This window comes from Pleurodeles waltl, chromosome 9, assembly GCF_031143425.1.
Source record: "Pleurodeles waltl isolate 20211129_DDA chromosome 9, aPleWal1.hap1.20221129, whole genome shotgun sequence".
In the NCBI taxonomy this organism is placed as follows: Eukaryota; Metazoa; Chordata; class Amphibia; order Caudata; family Salamandridae; genus Pleurodeles; species Pleurodeles waltl.
Genome location: NC_090448.1, coordinates 960,464,300 through 960,482,836, shown reverse-complemented (window position 1 = coordinate 960,482,836; position 18,537 = coordinate 960,464,300). Strand labels below are relative to the sequence as shown.

General features: G+C 47.4%; 1 protein-coding gene across 1 annotated transcript in view; it reads left to right on the top strand.

The window, feature by feature from the left end:
* The window catches only part of LOC138260148 (heat shock protein HSP 90-alpha-like), a 29,501-nt gene extending 27,019 nt beyond the window's left edge, over positions 1-2,482 (top strand). The window contains exons 10-11 of the mRNA XM_069208349.1: positions 1,362-1,695; positions 2,063-2,482. Of these exons, the coding sequence (XP_069064450.1) occupies positions 1,362-1,695; positions 2,063-2,172 (444 nt within the window). The 3' untranslated portion in view covers positions 2,173-2,482. The remainder of the gene's footprint in view (positions 1-1,361; positions 1,696-2,062) is intronic.
* Positions 2,483-18,537: the final 16,055 nt, after the last annotated feature.

Below are 18,537 nucleotides of genomic sequence, written 5' to 3'. Positions count from 1 at the left end.
GACAGACTGTGTTTTGAATCAGTTATGAAAATTGTCACCGTAAAAAGAACTGACCTAACTGTGAACCAACTGTCACCTTTCCTTCACCCCTGAGGCATGGTGGGATACTGGAGGTGCTCAGGGTCTTAAAGGCACGGTGCCAAAGTTTTTATGGTTCTCCTGTGTTAACCTGCATGCAGCCTATTGGCTAAGAATGCTTCAGTGTTTTTCAATGCAGTTTTTTCTATTTCTTCTCTAGAGTTTGCTACTGCTCACTTCACTAATCCTAGTTTTAGGAGCTTGGGCTCATAATTATGCTCTATTGTAGTATTTAATATAAAAAAAAAATTAAAAAAAACTTCATAGAAATAAAGCATTTTTAGCCTGTTTTTAACATGATAGCCTGCATGATTATTTATTACACATGTATAATATGTGTATATTTGATGTATGCTCCGGGGTCCCCGCACAAGTGCGGGAATATTCAATGTTTATGACTTTGATGAGGATACCCCTGGAAGAGAACTAGGATTTACAGGTAAGTAACTTATCCTTCTCGTTACAGCCTTGAGCATAAGGGCCTGTTCCTTACCGTCTCCCGGGTAGGCAATTCTCAGGGGGGTGGCCCGCCCTTGGCCTGGGCTTCTCCCGCAGCGTGTGGAAGCCGACAGCGCTATGTAGCGCAAAGGTGCCTGGCCTCGTCTTTTGGGACTTATAAGGCCCCCTGGCAGCTGTAAGGTGTCCTGCCGTATCAGTCAGATGGGAACAAATCCTATGGCCCATCTCCTATCCCATCGCCGGATATTACTGTGGAAGCAAGCCCTTGCATTTGCATAGAGGTGATTTAACTATTTCAAAAGGGGGAGGGGGTGATGGCTCGACAAATAGTGCCCCTTCATAGTATTGACAATTGGCTGGTTGACACTAAACAGTTTTCATTAATCTGTTAGTGAAAGATTTCTGTTGCCCTCTTAATCTATAATGGAGGGCAATACTTCTACCAGTTAACCGATAAATTATAAAAACCTATAGGTATATTATTAATATGATAAGTATGTTTAAGGTTGGTGCCGTATTTCTAAGTTTGTTTAAGTTGGTTGCTTACAAGATGTCCCATTACCAAAGGGAATGGCTTCAGCCATTTCAGGTAAGTTCAAGGCTCCTCTTCATGAATGAGAATCTCATCAGCACTGCTTTATGAATAAGTTCCTTATCGATGCTGAGGCATTCTAGGCCTGATTAGTTGTGATAGCAGGTTTGGGGGTACTCGGTTAATTGAGAGCAAGTTCAAGTTATGCAAGAAGAAATTATTCGAAAATGTACTGAAGGAAAGCGTTGCATAGAAAATCTGTTTAACATGGCTCCTTCGACCTGTTTTATAGGTAGTTGTATCAAATCGTTTAGTTGAATCTCCATGTTGCATCGTGACGAGCACTTATGGATGGACTGCTAACATGGAAAGGATCATGAAGGCACAGGCGCTTAGAGACAACTCTACAATGGGTTATATGGCAGCGAAAAAACACTTAGAGATTAACCCTGAACATTCCATCATCGAGACTCTACGACAGAAAGCAGAGGCAGATAAAAATGATAAATCCGTCAAGGATCTTGTTATTTTGCTGTATGAGACTGCACTCTTGTCTTCTGGATTTTCACTTGAGGATCCACAAACTCATGCTAACCGAATCTACAGGATGATTAAACTTGGCTTGGGTAAAGTATCTGTGAGGAATGTAGCAAAATTATTGTATTTAAGCACTTTCATAATTACACCTCACCCACCTTAATTACTGCAGGTACATATTTATATGATTGACCTGTATCTGGCCGGAAGCAGATCAATTAATATGATCACTCTCAAACTTGTTTGCCTCTACATGAAGCCAGTCATTTTTTTTTTTTTTTGTCTGCATATCAATTTTCATATAAAAGGAACGGGCACAGCTGGTACTGGAAACTAGGTGTTGGAAGATTTGATAATGGAACCTACCTCATTAGTTATAGTTGGGTAAAATGTCATAGTTAGAAAATGTGTTTTGGTAGCTTTACTCCAAACTAACGTGATGTTACATCTCTGCAGGTATTGATGAGGAGGATGTTCCTATGGAATACACCACACAGGTAACAGAGGACATGCCGCCTCTAGAAGGTGACGATGAGGACTCTTCAAGAATGGAAGAAGTAGACTAAAACTTAATGTGAATCTGTAAATTCAAAATACTTTTTTCTTATTACACTTTCCAAGTTTCCTTCAATATTCAGTGCCACATAAAAAGATAAAAAATATTGCCACTTCAATGAAGAATGGACTCTTTAAAAGATGATAAACTATTCCTCGGTTTCAAGGCTGAAAAGTTAAACGTTGAAGGATTCTGTTAATGGCGTATTTAATGTACAGCATTGTTGTTATATTTTCTTACTATATTTGCACCCAAAGACATTTGTGTTTATTGTACAGAGGTATGTTTACCAGAAGTTAAAAATAAATGTATTGGTTGAATTTCTGTGTTTGTTTTCCATTATCTAACCACATTGTGGGTCTGAAATGTTACACTTTATTCTTGGTATCTTGACTTTTATGTTAAACTGTTACCAAATAAAAGGCTGTTCCTTCTGTTACCTTTAAACTCACGTTAGTTAGTGCGACATTGAACACTTATCTTAGACCTGTGTAAGCAAGGATTAATGTGCTTCCCTAATATTGCTTCAGTAAATCTTTCATTTGTTATGGTTTTGCAAGAGGATTCAAAGCCCTGCTGCTATGATCCTAATTTCATACTGAACCTTTCAAGTATTTTAAACTTGAGGGCGCTGCTCGTGAGCAGCTGGCATTCTCCTGCCATTACAGGGAAAACGATGGGTGCAGTGCTTTAATGTCTAGACAGCACCCAGGTAGATACTTGCATGCAAACTAGACTAGCTTGGGACCAGTCCCGGTGGGTTTGTTTATGTTCACTCAGATTGGATTAAAAAAAAAATAGACAGTGGCTTTCCTGCTGTAGTAACAGCATGTCTTGGCATTAGCAACCAGACGATCTACTGGGGTCGTAGAGTGACACCCCGGTGCACTGGCGTCAGGTCTCCCCCCCCCCCAACACCCTTCATGGATCCAGAGCGTCTCAACGGAACCTTTCTAACCGAAAGTTAAAACTCAGTGCTAGGCAGATTTTAATACCTGTGGTGCCATGAACTGATCAATTTTGGACCCTTTAAATACTGTGCATTTTAAGCATAATCACACTTCAAAGCTGTGCAGCCAACGTGTGCTTTAAGGCCATAAATGCTTCATGGTTCAAGTGTGTAATGAATGCTGGGCTCTGCCTCCTCCTTCGTCCAGGTTAGATTTCAGATTGTCTTATTCCTTAATCCTCAAAAGAGAATATGAAGAACGAGAAACAGCTGTGTGACGGGCTGACGGGAACCAGCTCGCACACAAGACCGACTTGTGCTGCCGCTGCCTGTGGTGTGCAGGAACACCACGGGGCAGCCACCAATGGGAAGCGGAATGCCGGCTCGACGCAGGAAGGAGGAGGGACAAGAAGGTCGGCGTCGGTAGAACAAAATAAACGAGGTGGATGAGCGAGGAGACGGAGGCGAGGAGGGACGAGACGAAGGAAACAAGGAACGAGAGGAAGACGAGGAGAGATTACCCACGGCCAGAGGAACTTGGAGAGTGGCTTTTCCCCCAGTGGGGGAGAAGAGGACGACAAATCGGCAGACGGAGGTCTGAGTACCGAGTCGACCCTGGGAGGCGGAACGCAGAATCCTGCCACGCTTCTGGAGAAGCGTGGCATAGCCAGGTGTGTTGAACTACCGCATTGAGGGAAGGGAGGACGGGAGGATTGGGTACTGACGAACAAGGGGGTTGTGGGCGGAGGTTGGAGAAAGGAAGGGAAAAGAGGGGCGAGCACTGGGGTGGTTAATGTCCACTGGTGGGGAGAGGGGTTTTTAGGGAAAAGAACATATGAGATAAAACAAGTGACAAAGCCACACAAGTCATAAACGAAGGAAAGCATAAAAAGATAGACAACAGGGCCACAGAAGCACACGTACAGGAAGAAAGAGGAAGACAGGAGAAGAATAAGGACAGCCACTGGCAGGAAGGGAAGGGAAAAGAAGAGACCAACAGACCAGGAAAGCTCAGAATGTAAGAAAAGACAGAGACCAAGAAAGAAACGTAATAAGAAGAGTGAAAGTAAGAAACAGATAAGGAGGAAACCACACCAAGGGAAACAAATCACTTACTGATATTGTTGTTCTCTCCACAAGCGCTTCCCGGGAGACCTGAGAGACGGAGAGAAGCAAGGAGAAGAATAAGATCCAGGGACCGGGGTAGCAACCTCAGAGAAAGACCAGAAGAGCAAAGAGGGAAACCCACAATAACAATTCCAATTAATACCCAATTAACAACACTTACCTACTAGATGGCAGAATCCCGTGTTATTTACCCCTTGGTTCACCACAAGCTGTCTTCATCCCTCCACCCCTTCAACCTGGTGCTGCAGGTGAGCCCTTGCCCCCATTTAACAGGACTCTAAGGTAACACAAAGGCAGCATGGCCCAAGCCACTGAACGCCATGGCTCTGACCAGATTACCCATCTCCATTGGCTGGCCTCAGGACAATCCAACTTATCCAATATTACATCTTTCATAGATTCACATGATTAAATTTCCTGTTGTCAAAGTGGGAGTCCCTCAGTACCTTTAGAAAAACAGTATGCAACAAACCCAATAGGCTATAATGGCAGTAGGCCCGAGTCCACTAGCCTATTTGTCCTTATTCTGAAATGGACCAAACACGAACTATGACAAATAGAGCGCCAGCATCCTCTAGAACACTCCCTGAGCTCTGCTCTTTTTCTTCTATTGCAAACAAGGTATTTGATTTTCATCTATATTTGCCATGTCTGACTCTAAAGGTCTTTCTTCCCTGCAAGACCAATGGGGGAACAAAATTCAGGTGGATCATCCTCATTCAAACTTTATTTACTGCCTTTACCCTGACTGTAAGGCAAAGGGGTGCACAATGTCGTACTTTCTGATGGATACAACTACCTGTGGATTCCTCACCTTATGAATTCGATCCTTGTGCCAGCATCCGACGGAAAGTCTTCTTCCTAGCTGTCTAAGTCGACGAGGACGTCATAATGGCACGGCTCCGCGTGACTCCGTCTGACGTCAACGTGCCAATAAGAGGTCCTCGTCGGCGCACTGATGTCAGTTTTTCCTTTTTCCGTGCTTCGGCAACGGTTTTTCTTCCTGGCCCGTTGGTAACTGTAACGATTTCTCGAAGTTACAATGTCGCCTCCGAAGAAGTCCGGTTTTAAGCTGTGTAGGGAATGCGGGGGTCGGATGTCAGTGACCGACCCCCATTCGGATTGTATTTGGTGTTTAAGTTCCGAACATGATGTGGAAGGTTGTTCTTCGTGCCACAGCATGAATCCGAAAGCTCTGAAAGAACGCGAGGCGAAGCTCTTCTTGGCCAAGGCAAAGAAGAAAGATCACAAGAAGGTTTCCTCCCATGCTTCTCCTAAAAAATATAAGAAGCGGCGTCATCATGACTCTCGGCGCTGTTCGGAGCGGAGCCGATCGAGGAGTCGTTCGAGGTCTCGTTCGTCGCGGCATCAGAAGACGTGGGAGATGAGTCCTACTGTCACGCCTCAGCTGGGGAGTCCGGGGTTGTCACCGGCGCCTTCAGTCTATGAGGTCACTCAAGGTAGTCCTCACTTTTCACCAGCGCCGAGGGATTCTGATGGTCAACAGACATCTGCACAGCAGTACCCGGCTTTCCCGACTCCAGGGACGGATCCGGGCGCAATTTTTAATGCGATGTATGCTGTATTTCAATCCATGGCCCCTGTTGGTGCACTGGCGGGTCCCACGGGGCCATTGGCATTTGATTTGGGCTCGCCGGCGTCGTACAGGGCTGCTCCATTCATGCCCTTCTGCCCTACAGAGCCTGGTGGTCCGGCGCCGGGGGTTTCCCCTGGCAGAAGTCCTTCGCCTGGGACTGTGGATCCGTCGGTTTCTCATCCGACTCCTTCTCCGCGCCATCCGGCGTCATTGATGGCCTCATCCAGACCAGCTCCATCTCCTTCCGTTCATACGGCTTCGAGGAGGTCATCTGCCGACTTCGGGCCGGCGCCGGCTCAGACACCGGTTGAATCTAGGAGCCTTCCTGAACCGGTTCGGGGTCTGAGATCGTCGGCGTCGATGGAGTCCTTGTCGACGCCGGCTCTGGAAACTCATCTTAGATCTCGAAGGAAGGCGTTGAGGCTTCTGGAGGAGGAGGAATACAGAAGGCTTGAGGAAGGTGAGATAGAGCCTTCTGATGACTTCCAGGGGCTTGCCACTGCAAGTGGTTTGGATACTTCCCCGGAGTGGGACATTGCTTCTCCGGGGGAGTTTACTGAGGAGGCCGCCTCCTTCCATGCTGTGGTGAGGAAGGCAGCTGATTACCTGGATTTGCCTTTGTCCACAGCAAAGGTAAAGACTAACCTGCTCACAGAGGTTCTTCATCCATCTTCCTCCAGTGCTGACCTTTTGCTGCCTTTTAATGAGGCTTTGACAGAGCCTATTATAGACTTATGGAAAAAGCCGGTGACATCTCCTGCTGTGAACAGGGCAGTGGCGAGAAGGCTTAGGAGTGCCCCAGGAGATCCAGTTTTTCTATCTCGTCACCCGACTCAGGAGAGGTTGGTGGTTCAGGCATCATGTTGTGCAAAGTCTGCCCCTGGTACATTCCCAGGTGTTCCGACGGACAGAGAATCCAAGAGGATGGAGCAATCCTCGAAGAAAATTTTCTCCTCTTGCAGCATGGCCCTAAAAGCTACCAATTCCACCTGTGTGCTAGGCAGATACATCTATGCCCTAATGGACTCTGCTAAGGAGATGGCAAAAGATCTGCCACAGGAGATGCAAAAATCTTTTGGGTCCCTTTTCCTTGATGCACAAGCTGCTGCTCAGCAGATTATTCAATCTGGCTTGGATACCACGGATTCTATTGCCAGGGCCATGGAAACATCGGTGGCTACGAGAAGGCATGCCTGGTTAAGATCTTCGGGTTTCTCATCAGATGTACAATCCACTTTAATGGACCTTCCGTTTGATGGGGAAAAGCTGTTTGGGGACAAGGCAGACTCTGCCCTTGAACGGTTTAAGGACTGTCGGGCTACAGCTAAGTCCCTGGGTTTGCAGGCCCCTTCTGCTAAATTGTACAGACCTTTTCGTAGGTTTCGAGGATTTGCTAGAGGCTCTGCCTTTCGTAGGTCTCAATCTTATGCCCAGCAACCTGCCAACCCGCCCTATCGTGCCTTCAGAGGGCGGGGTAGGGGTAGGGCTGGAGGTCCAGCCCAGCAGTTGAGTCTTTTTCTACAGCAATGGAGGTCAATTACAACAGACTCATGGGTGCTAGGAATTGTGGAAAAGGGCTATGCTCTCCCCTTTCAGGAGTTTCCTCCTCCCTTCCCTCCTTTTGTTCAGAAGACCATCTTCAGTTGTTGCAACAGGAGGTTGTAACCATGTTGGCAAAGGGCGCTATAGAGCTGGTACTGTTGCAGGAAAGGGGTCAGGGGTGTTATTCAAGATATTTCCTGATTCCCAAGGTGGACTGTCGGTTGCGGCCGATCCTAGACTTGAGGATTTTTTATTTGTTCCTCAAGCAGGAAAAATTCAAAATGCTGACCCTAGCGCAGGTGCTATTGGCGTTGAATGAAGGAGACTGGATGGTGTCTGTCGACTTGCAGGACGCGTACTTTCATGTTCCCATAATCAAGTCGCACAGGAAGTATCTCCGTTTTGTGGTCGGATCGCAACATTACCAGTTTGCGGTCCTTCCGTTTGGTCTTATTTCAGCACCCCGGGTCTTCACAAAGGTGATGGCAGTTGTGGCAGCACATCTCAGAAAGAGGGAGGTAGTGGTTTTTCCCTACCTGGACGATTGGTTGATCAAAGCCAAGTCTCAAAAGATTGTGTTGTCTCATCTGCGAATGACAACGCAGTTGTTGTTCGATCTGGGCTTTTCGGTGAACGTACCCAAATCTCACCTGGAGCCCTCTCAACGCCTCCTGTTCATAGGGGCAGTACTGGACACGACAAAGTTTCGGGCCTACCCACCGCCTCAGCGGGTACGGGACATTCAGGCGCTGATTCCTTTGTTTCAAAGTGGAGCGGCAGTTCCAGTGCTCAAGGTCTTACGCCTGCTGGGTCTGTTGGCTTCCTGCATTCTGTTGGTCACTCATGCTCGCTGGCATATGAGGGCTCTTCAGTGGTGCCTCTGCAGACAGTGGTTCCAGAACAAGGGGGATCTCAGGGATTCAATAAAGATCTCCAGGGACGCTGTAGCAGATCTTCTTTGGTGGGCAGTGAACAGCAACCTTTCCCAAGGAAAACCGTTTTCACTGCCGCCTCCAGTGGCCACAGTAATATCGGATGCTTCCACTCTAGGGTGGGGAGCTCATCTGGGGGACCTGGAGATTAAGGGTCGTTGGTCACCAGCGGAACAGATGTTGCATATCAATCTGTTGGAATTGCGGGCTGTACGTTTGGCGCTCAAGGCCTTCCTCCCTTCCCTTCGCGGTCAGTCAGTTCAGGTCTTGATGGACAACACTACTGCGATGTGGTATATAAACAAGCAGGGAGGAGTGGGGTTGTATCGTCTTTGCCGAGAAGCCCTACGACTGGTCCTGGGCTCAGGACCATCAGATTTGCTTGATGGCAAATCATTTGGCCGGAGTGTTGAATGTACGTGCGGATGTTCTCAGTCGTCACTTCTCATTAGATCACGAGTGGCGTCTCCATCCGGATCTAGTCCTCCACATCTTCCAGATGTGGGGTACTCCTCAGGTGGATTTATTTGCCACTCGGGAGAACGCGCATTGCCCGTTATTCGGCAGTCTCCAGTATCCGATGCAAGGTGCGTTGGGGGACGCGTTTCAGATGTCCTGGAGCGGCCAGTTGCTTTACGCGTTTCCCCCATACCCTTGATTCCTCGGGTTTTGAGGAAGGTTCGTCAAGACCAGGCCCAAGTCATATTGGTGGCACCGGACTGGCCGAGAAGGGTATGGTATACAGACCTACTTCAACTCTCTCAGTGCCCTCCGCTCCGTCTCCCGCTCAGGGCAGATCTCCTCTCTCAATCGCAGGGGCAGGTTTTACACCCCCACCTCCAGAGCCTGCACCTTTATGCCTGGAGATTGAACGGGGCAACCTGAGTTCATTTTCTCTCCATCCGGATGTAGTGGATGTTATACTATCGTCCAGGCGACACTCCACTAACTCTATTTATGCCGGAAGGTGGGCAAAATTTGTGCTGTGGTGTGGAGAGAACCAAAAAGATCCTTTAAAGGCCCATCTTTCAGATGTACTTTTGTTTGTTCTTAGTTTGGCGAAGAAAGGCTGTGCTATAGTTACAGTTAAGGGTTATTTGGCAGCTCTGTCGGCGTTTCTTTGCCTTCCGGACCAGCCATCTTTATTCAAGTCTCCCATTGTACATGGGTTCCTTAAGGGTTTGGTGAATAGCTTTCCTCCTACTCCTTTTCACATGCCTCAGTGGGACTTAAATCTTGTCTTAACATTCTTAATGGGTTCGCCTTTTGAGCCCATGCATTCATGTCCATTGCGATATTTAGCCTTCATGACTGTTTTCATAATCGCAATTACTTCTGCCAGAAGGATTGGAGAGTTTCAGGCGCTTTCCGTTAAGCCTCCTTTCACTCTGTTTTTCCCTGATAAAGTGGTTCTAAAAACCAGGGCTGCTTTTCTACCGAAAGTTGTCACCCCTTTTCACATAGGGCAAAATATCACTCTTCCTGCGTTTTACCCTCCTCCCCACCCGTCTAAAGAAGAAGAGAGACTCCATAGGTTGGCCCCTTAGAGGGCCCTGAGTTTTTACCTCGAAAGGACTAAGGACGTTCGTTTAGATGAGCAACTGTTTGTTGGATATGCTGGTCAGCAAAAGGGCAGAGCGGTACAGAAAAGGACACTCTCCAGGTGGGTCATCTTGTGTATCAAGATCTGTTACTCTTTGGCTAAAAAGGTCCCTCCTGAAGGTATCAGGGCCCACTCTACTAGAGCTAAATCTGCATCCTCGGCTCTGGCGAGGGGAGTTCCATTGATAGATATATGTAAAGCAGCAACTTGGGCGTCCCTCCATACTTTCGTAAACCATTACTGTTTAGACTCTGAGATGAGGAGGGAAGGTCATTTTGCTCGCTCCGTATTGCAGGATTTTTTAGTGTAATCAGGCGGGCACCCACCGCCGAGTGCGGTACTGCTTGGGACTCTATTCATAAGGTGAGGAATCCACAAGTAGTTGTATCCATCAGAAGAACAAGTTACCTTCGGTAACGCTTTTTCTGGTGGATACACTAACTACCTGTGGATTCCTCATGGTCCCTCCCGCCTCCCCGTTGCCTGCCTGATTACACAGTTATCTTGCAGTCTTTGGTTTAATATTTATTCTTATATTTATATATATATTTGTATGTATATAAATGCGTATATATTTATATGTATATAGTGATATTTCTCTATATATTTTTGTATATTCATGTATTTAAACTCTCAATAAGAATGGATGATTTAAATGGTCAAGGTTTTTGTGTGCGTATATATTTCTATATTAATTATCAATTTTCATGGTTGGTTTACTCCTATTTGCTTTAAGAGCACAAAAAAATGGTGTGAAACTGACGTCAGTGCGCCGACGAGGACCTCTTATTGGCACGTTGACGTCAGACGGAGTCAGACGGAGTCATGCCATTATGACGTCCTCGTCGACATAGACAGCTAGGAAGAAGAATTTCCGTCAGATGCTGGCGCAAGGATCGAATTCATAAGGTGAGGAATCCACAGGTAGTTAGTGTATCCACCAGAAAAAGCATTACCGAAGGTAAGTAACTTGTTCTTTTCTGCCAAGACTCAAAAGGATAGAGAAGGCAGATTATTGAATTGATTGCACCAGACTAACCAAGGAACATTTTGTACGCAGACCTGCATTGCTTGTCTCCTTGTCAACTCAGAATGGACCTTTTCTTGTTCAGAGCTTCCATCTTCATTCTTTGAGATTGATTAGGGCCATCAGAGATATTTCTCCTTCTACCAGTGTAGATGTTCAGTCGGCACGCTGCCGTCCCACGAAGTCAGCCTATATCAGGTAGTTTACCTATTTTGTTTTTTTGCATGCAGGGGAAAGTAGTGATCCTCTGAAGATGCCTCTTTTTGATGTTTGTACTTTTGTTAAACCAGCAAGGGTGTGAAGTGTGCACTGTTAAATGTTACATTTCAACTTTTGTTAGTTTCCTGGACCATCCTAAGTCCCAGTTATCATGAGGTATCTGAACAGTATGTTCTCCAGGACCCGTACACTGTTAACTATTCCTCAGTGACACCAGAGCTCTCCTGATTATCAGGCTTCTGATGAGGTGGAGTCATTACAGGTCTGTGAGGTGCAGTGTTTGCCATTACTCTTCATGTTGGCCCATCAGTCGCCTTTCCCACCTTCTACCTGCCTCATCAAAGGAGCAGACGCCTCCACCATTTGGGTCCTTGCAGTGCTCTGCTTTTACTTGCATAAAACCTGAGAGTTCTGGGGTGATGAGCAGCTGTTACGTCAGTATTGGAACTTTAATAGATTCACATGCTTCAATCATTCCCTGTCGTTGAGATGGGAGTTCCAGGTACCTTTAAAAAAGAAATGTAATGACAGGCAAAGACCAGAAAGGCCCTAAGCTTTTCAGTTTACTAACATTACTAAATTACGATTACTTAAAGGACTAAACTTAAGGCTTAACCAATCATATTGCACCATCCTGTAAAACACTCCTGTGAGAAGCTCCGACCCCTCAGACTTTTTCTACTGCATGCCTTGCAAGTCTCCACTGGGCTCTGCTTGGCTTTACCTGACTTATTCTACAGAGAAATTTGGAACTATATCTCTTCAGATGTATACAATGGTATTCCTATGTATCTGTGTTTGCCTTGCCAAAAAAACTGGCTTTGTCAGAAGGCAAAAAAGTATTTTCAGATACTCTGCTACCTGGTTTTGGGGGGGGGAGAGGATTTGAAGAGACTTAATTCTGATGATATTCATCACAAATGTATTTACTGCCTCAATCCTTCACAAAGTTAAGGACTGTAAGATTTGTAGAACCTTTTTTTTTCTCCAAAGACTAAAGAAGGAGCCTGTGTCACTCAGCAACAGTGAGGACTCCTCATCCTCCTCTAGAAGGTCTCACAAGAGGGAGTTGGTATCAGGCCAGTCAAAATCATCCTTGAGCCACCTCAAGTCTTCAAGAAAGTCCTTCCAAGACTCCTATAGAGGACGTAGTCCATCCACATCACAACATGAATGTGAGGGTTCTTAAAAACAATAGGAGAAAGTAATCTGCTTTCTCCAACGCAACCCTCAAAGATTCTTTCTGAGCCTTGAACACCTCTCCTACAGGCCAAGCACTCTTAAAAAGCCTTCATCCCCACTGTTGACTGGTTACTCACAGTCGTAGAGAAAACAGTTGTAAATCAGAAAAGTGCTCTTTCAGGGTGCTCAGGGAAGAAGACTTCCATCATACAGGAGTACTTACCAGCAGTATTATCCTTCCTACTCGCACCAGTTTTGTACCCAATATCAGCACAGACAACTGCCACAAGCTGCCTATAATAGACCCCAACCAAGGGGACAGTGTGGATGCAAGGGGAAGGCCAAAGTTCGCTGTCAGTGACCAATTACAGGCTCTGGCTACTCCCCTTTTTTCTTCATCAGGCCCAAGTGGAAAAATATCAAACCACTTTCAGTGTAGTCAAGAAATGAAAGACCAATGGGTTTTAGACCTGGTTCAGTTTGGCTATACATTAAGGGTTTGTTAGAAATGTGGTCTCTAGATGGCAGTTGGTTTGCACCCTGTCCAAGTAGGGACCCTCACTCTAGTCAGGATAAGGGAGATACCCGCTCAGATAACCCCTGCTCACCCCCTTGGTAGCTTGGCACGAGCAGTCAGGCTTATCTCAGAAGCAATGTGTAAAGCATTTGCACACAACACACAGTAATATGTGAAAAGACTACAAAAGGACACCACACCAGTTTTAGAAAAATAGCCAATATTTATATAAAACAAGGCCAAATACGATCAGAATCCAACATACAGTAAGAAAAATATGAATTATGCAAGATTTACTCAAAACTACAGTTCCTTGAAGTCAATAGCTCCACCTGGAGCTATCACGGCGTCGTGATCAACAAAACCAACAGTTCAGGACAGCCGTGGCGTTGCGGGCCAGCTACGGTGTCGGGAAGACCCGCAAACAGTACCTTGCATTTGCAGGGCGTTGTGATCCTCGCGGTGAGCTCCGGAGGGCGGCGTCACTGACTTTGCACTGTCGGGTCTGGAGTCGGTGCAGGAGTTGTCAGGCCCTTGAGGTCACACGTGTTGCAGATCGAATTCCAGGCTGATGAAGTCAGGTGCGCTGGCGTGGATGGCGTCGGGGCTGCGGTGCAAAGTGGGACGATGCGACGTGCGGTGCCCACAGGTCACGGTGCAGGCAGAGGCTCAGTGATGGCGTCCAACGGCGTCAGTGAGACCAGGGCTGCGGTGTGAAGCGGGGCGGTGTCCACAGGTCACGGTGCAGGCAGCGTTGTTGCTGAAGCGCTGCCATCGGTAGGCCCAAGCCAGCAGTGCGGGACAGGACGGTGCTTCATGACCCTCACGAGCGGTGTCCACAGGCCACGGTGCAGGCAGGATGCCTCAAGACGACACCGGAGTCGATGGTGCTGGCGTCGGTGGACCAGGGCTGCGGCACGGGACGGTGTTTTGCATACCTCACAAGCGGTGTCCACAGGCCACGGTGCAGGCAGCGCCGCCGGTGTCAGCAGGGATGCCCAGGCTGCGGTGTGAGCAGGCGATGCCGGAGTGCAGGGTCCACAGGTCGCAGTGCGAGCAGCGGCTAAGTGAAGTCGTCCGATGACAGCGTCGGGGAGACCAGGGTTGCGGTGCGAAGCGGGGCAATGCCACTCCGTGTGGCGTCAGCAGGTCACGTGCAGGCCAGTGGCGTCGTTGGCAGCGTCGCAGTGGTTTCTTCTCTTGAACAGCACAAAATACACAGTTCCCAGGCTGCAGATCGAGGAAACTGAGGTCTTTGGTGTCCCTGAGACTTCCAACAGGAGGCAAGCTCTACTCCAAGTCCTTGGAGAATTTTCTCAAGCAGGACACACAGCAAAGTTCACCCTTTGCACTCTTTTCAGGCTGAAGCAGCAACTGCAGCCCACTCTAGCAAAGCAACACAGCAAAGGGACAGTACTCCTCCTTCTGCTCTTCAGCTCTTCTGGGCAGAGGTTCCTCTTGATTCCAGAAAGATTCTAAAAGTCTGGTGTTTTGGGTCTTCTTCTTATACCCAGTTCTGCCTTTCAAGGTGGCAAACTTCAAAGCAAAGTCTCAAGTGTTTGCAAGATCCTTCCTTGTTCAGGCCAGGCCCCAGACACTCACCAGGGGGTCGGAGACAGCATTGTGTGAGGGCAGGCACAGTCCTTTCAGGTGTGAGTGACCACTCCTCCCCTCCCCTTCAGCACAGATGGCTAATCAAGATATGCAGGCTACACCCCAGCCCTCCTTGTGTCACTGTCTAGAGGAGAGGTGTGAACAGTCCAACTGTCAAACTGACCCAGACGGGGAATCCACAAACAGGCAGAGTCACAGAATGGATTAAGCAAGAAAATGCCTGCTTTCTAAAAGTGGCATATTCAAACTAACAATCTAAAAACCAACTTCACTAAAACATGTATTTTTAAATTGTGTGCTCAGAAGCCCTAAACTCCATATTGTTATCTGCTTTAAGGATATTTAAACACAGCCCCCATGTTAACCTCTGAGTGAGATAGGCCTTGCACAGTGAAAACCAAATTTGGGAGTATTTCACTGTTAGGACATATAAAACACACTAGTATATGTTCTACCTTAAACATACACTGCACCCTTCCCCTGGGGCTACCTAGTGCCTAACTTAGGGGTGCCTTCCTGGCAAGTAGGTACACTGTCCAAGTCGAATTGATAGTTTAAAACTGCACACACAGACACTGCAATGGCAGGTCAGAGTGTTTACAGGGCTACTAATGTGGGTGGCACAACCAGTGCTGCAGGCCCACTAGTAGCATTTGATTCACAGGCACTGGGCACCTCTACGGCACATTACTAGGGACTTATTAGTAAATCAAATATGCCAATTATGGATAAACCAATCCACAGTACAATTTATTTGGGGAGCACTTGCACTTTAGCACTGATTAGCAGTGGTAAAGTGCGCAGAGACAATAAACCAGCAAAAACAGAGTCCAAAACCAGGAGGTCAGAAGGCAAAAAGACAGGGGGGGCGAGGACACCCCAAACAGCTGCCAGGTCCAACAGGGTTCATCCAATCACCATCTCCAACCCTGCCTTAAACATCGATCCCAAAGTGTCTTCTCAAGTTGGAGGTCAAAACCATGCTCAAAAAAGAAGCTATTGAGAGAGTCCCTGCAGCACAAAAAGTAAGACTTCTATTCCCGTCTTTTTTTGTTCTTGGAAAAAGTTAAGGGAATAGTGACCAATTATAAATCTGAGAAACCTCAACACCTATCTCAAAAAGTCTTTCTGCATGGTAACGCTGTAGGACATAAAGCAACTCCTCAATCAAGCAGAGATTTCCTGATTTTAGGTACCATGCTTGCAACTACACAGATCCTACTTGGGCAGAACAAAATACTTAAGTATCATTATTTGTGAGGCAGCGGAATATTATGATAGCTACCAACCCTGATGAAGTCCGTTGCTGGACGAAACGTATTGGCTGGGCTGCATGGCAATGTAAAGAAAACCAATCAAGCTCTATTGTGATACTACTGCAATGCTTCTTGTTGGATGAATTGAGGATGAACCAGATTTCTTAGCGACTATTATATTTTTTGATGCCTTGATGAACTTTCATTTCTCACAAATACATTTTGTATGTACTTTAAGCGCTCTTCATCATTCTGTGAGGTTGCTCCTCAATCAAGGGAACTATATGACAACCCTTGATCTCCAAGACACGTTTCCAAGTCCCAATTCACCCAAAACACAGAAAATATCTGATTTACAGCAGCCAGAAGCCCATTTGACCTAACATCCGCTCCTCGCATCTTTACAAAATGTTTGAAACTGGGGGCAGGTTTTCTGAGGCAACACAACCATCTGGTGTTCCCTTACCTCGACACCTGGTTGGTCAAGGCACCTTCCAGTCAGTCAGCTCAGGACTCCACAACAGCCTGCTTACACCTATTGAGAGAGCTGGGATCCCACTCTCAACCTGAAGAAGTCAAGAGAGGATTTTTAGGTGCCAGCATCGACACAACACTCAGCAAGATGTACCTCACACTAGAGAAGCAGTTAAAATAGATGTATCTAGCAAAATATGTACAAAGAATAAAGTCACTTTCAGTTTGCCTCTTGAAACCCCAACTAGGGGTGATGTGTATATTGCATTCTGCTAGTTCCATTCTGCCTCTTGCGGATGTGCCGGCTGTAGGAAAGTACCCTCTTTCTTGGCATGGTTACCCCCATTTCTGCTTGTTGTCAGTGTGTTTGATTGTGTTCACTGAGATACTGCTAACCAGGACCCCATTGATTATGGTCTCTCCCTTCTAACTTGGTAACTTTTATCATTTTTCACCCCACATTTGGCATACCGGTGCCCCCATGTGAATCTCTAGTATATGGTACCCAGGTCATTGGGGTACCAGGAGATCCCCATGGGCTGTAGAATGTATTACGCCACCCATATGGAGCCCATGCAAAGTGTTCTGCAGGCCTTCCATTGCAGCCTGCGTGAAAGGGTGCATGCACCCTTTGTACTACAGGTCACTGCACCAGGTCACTATAAGTCACTCGTATGGAAGGCCCTCCTTACCCAGAGGGCAGGGTGCAAGTACCTGTGCATGAGGGCACCCCTACACTAGCAGAGGTGCCCTCAGTTCCATTTTCCTGGACTTCGTGAGTGCGTGGCGCCATTTTATGCGTGTACAGGACATAGGTCACTACCTGTGTCCAGCTACATAATGGTAACTCGATCAGAACCTAGGTATGTTTGTTATCAAACAGGTCGGAATCATACCCCAATATTGTTGCCAGTTTCGAAAGTATGATTCCATACACTCTGGGGGCTCCTTAGAGGACCCCCAGAATTGCTTGTACCAGTCTTCTGGGGTTTTCCAGGCAGCCCAAGCTGCTGCCACCCCTTAGACAGGTTTCTGCCATCCTGCTGCTTGTACAGCTCAAGCCCAGGAAGGCAGAACAAAGGATTTCCTTTGGGAGAGGGGGTTAACACCCTCTTCCTTTGGTAATAGGTGTTACATGGCTTGGGAGGGGTAGCCTCCCCAAGCCACTGGTATGCTTTGAAGGACACATTTGGTACCCTCTGTGCGTAAACCAGTCTACACCGCTTCAGGGACCTCCAGTCACTGCTTTGGTGCAAAACTGGACAATGGAAAGGGGAGTGACCGCTCCCCTGTCCACCACCACCCCAGGGGTGGTGCACAGAGCTCCCCCCGAGGGTCTCTGGGTTCTGCCATCTTGAATCCAAGGTTGGCAGGGACCTCTGGGAGCATCTGAGCAGCCAGGCAGGTGACGTCAGAGTCTCCCCTAATAGGTGCTCACCTGGCTAGGTGACCAATCCCCCTTTCAGGGCTATTTAGGGTCTCTCTCTTGGGTGGGTCCTCCGATTCGGATTGCAAGATTCCAGCAGGGCTCCTCTGCAACCTTACTTCGACTTCTAGCCACTGGAACTGCTACTGGACCCTCCAGCAACTAACAGTCTGCATCCACGAGGAAGACTATTCTTGCAACATTCTTTCCATGGCTCCTTCCAGCTTCTGCAACTTTTCCCCAGCTGTGCATCCTCTGAGGGTGGCAAGTCTTCAGTCTGCATGAGAAGGAAGAAGGAATCTCCCTTGGAGTGAAGGAGTCACTCCCTTGCATCCGCAGGCACCTACTGCAATGACTGGCTGTGTGGATCTCCTCTCATCCTGAGCTGCGTGGATCCTGCATCACAGGTGGCGGTCCGGAGTAGTTCTCTTAGTTCTCTCTGCCAACTGTCCAACTTTGGTGGATGTAAGCCCTTGCCTTCCCTTGCAAGACAGTACCCCCGTGCACTGTGTCTTTTGCAGCTGCCAAGGCTTTTTTGCATCTCCTCCAAAGGATCTTCAGGCTACGTGTAGCTCCAGCCCCCAGCATTCCTTTCTGTGACGCACATCCCTCTGCATGTTTCTCCTGCAGCATGGGACCCTTCTCCAGTTGTGCTGCGTGGGCCCATCTGATAGAGACTTCTAGCTGCAGATTCCTTACCTTTGAATTCCCTGGCATCAGCTTCGAATCCAGAATCTTTTTGCTGAGCAATACCCTGTGCGTGCCATCGGGTGCATCGCATGTCTCTGCGTGGCTTCATCAATGTTGTTGGAGCCGTTTGTGACGTCACGGTCGCCTGTAAAGGCACAAACTCGGTGCACGTATGTCAGTTCTTTTCTTTCCACGACGGTTAAGTGCAGGTCTGGTATC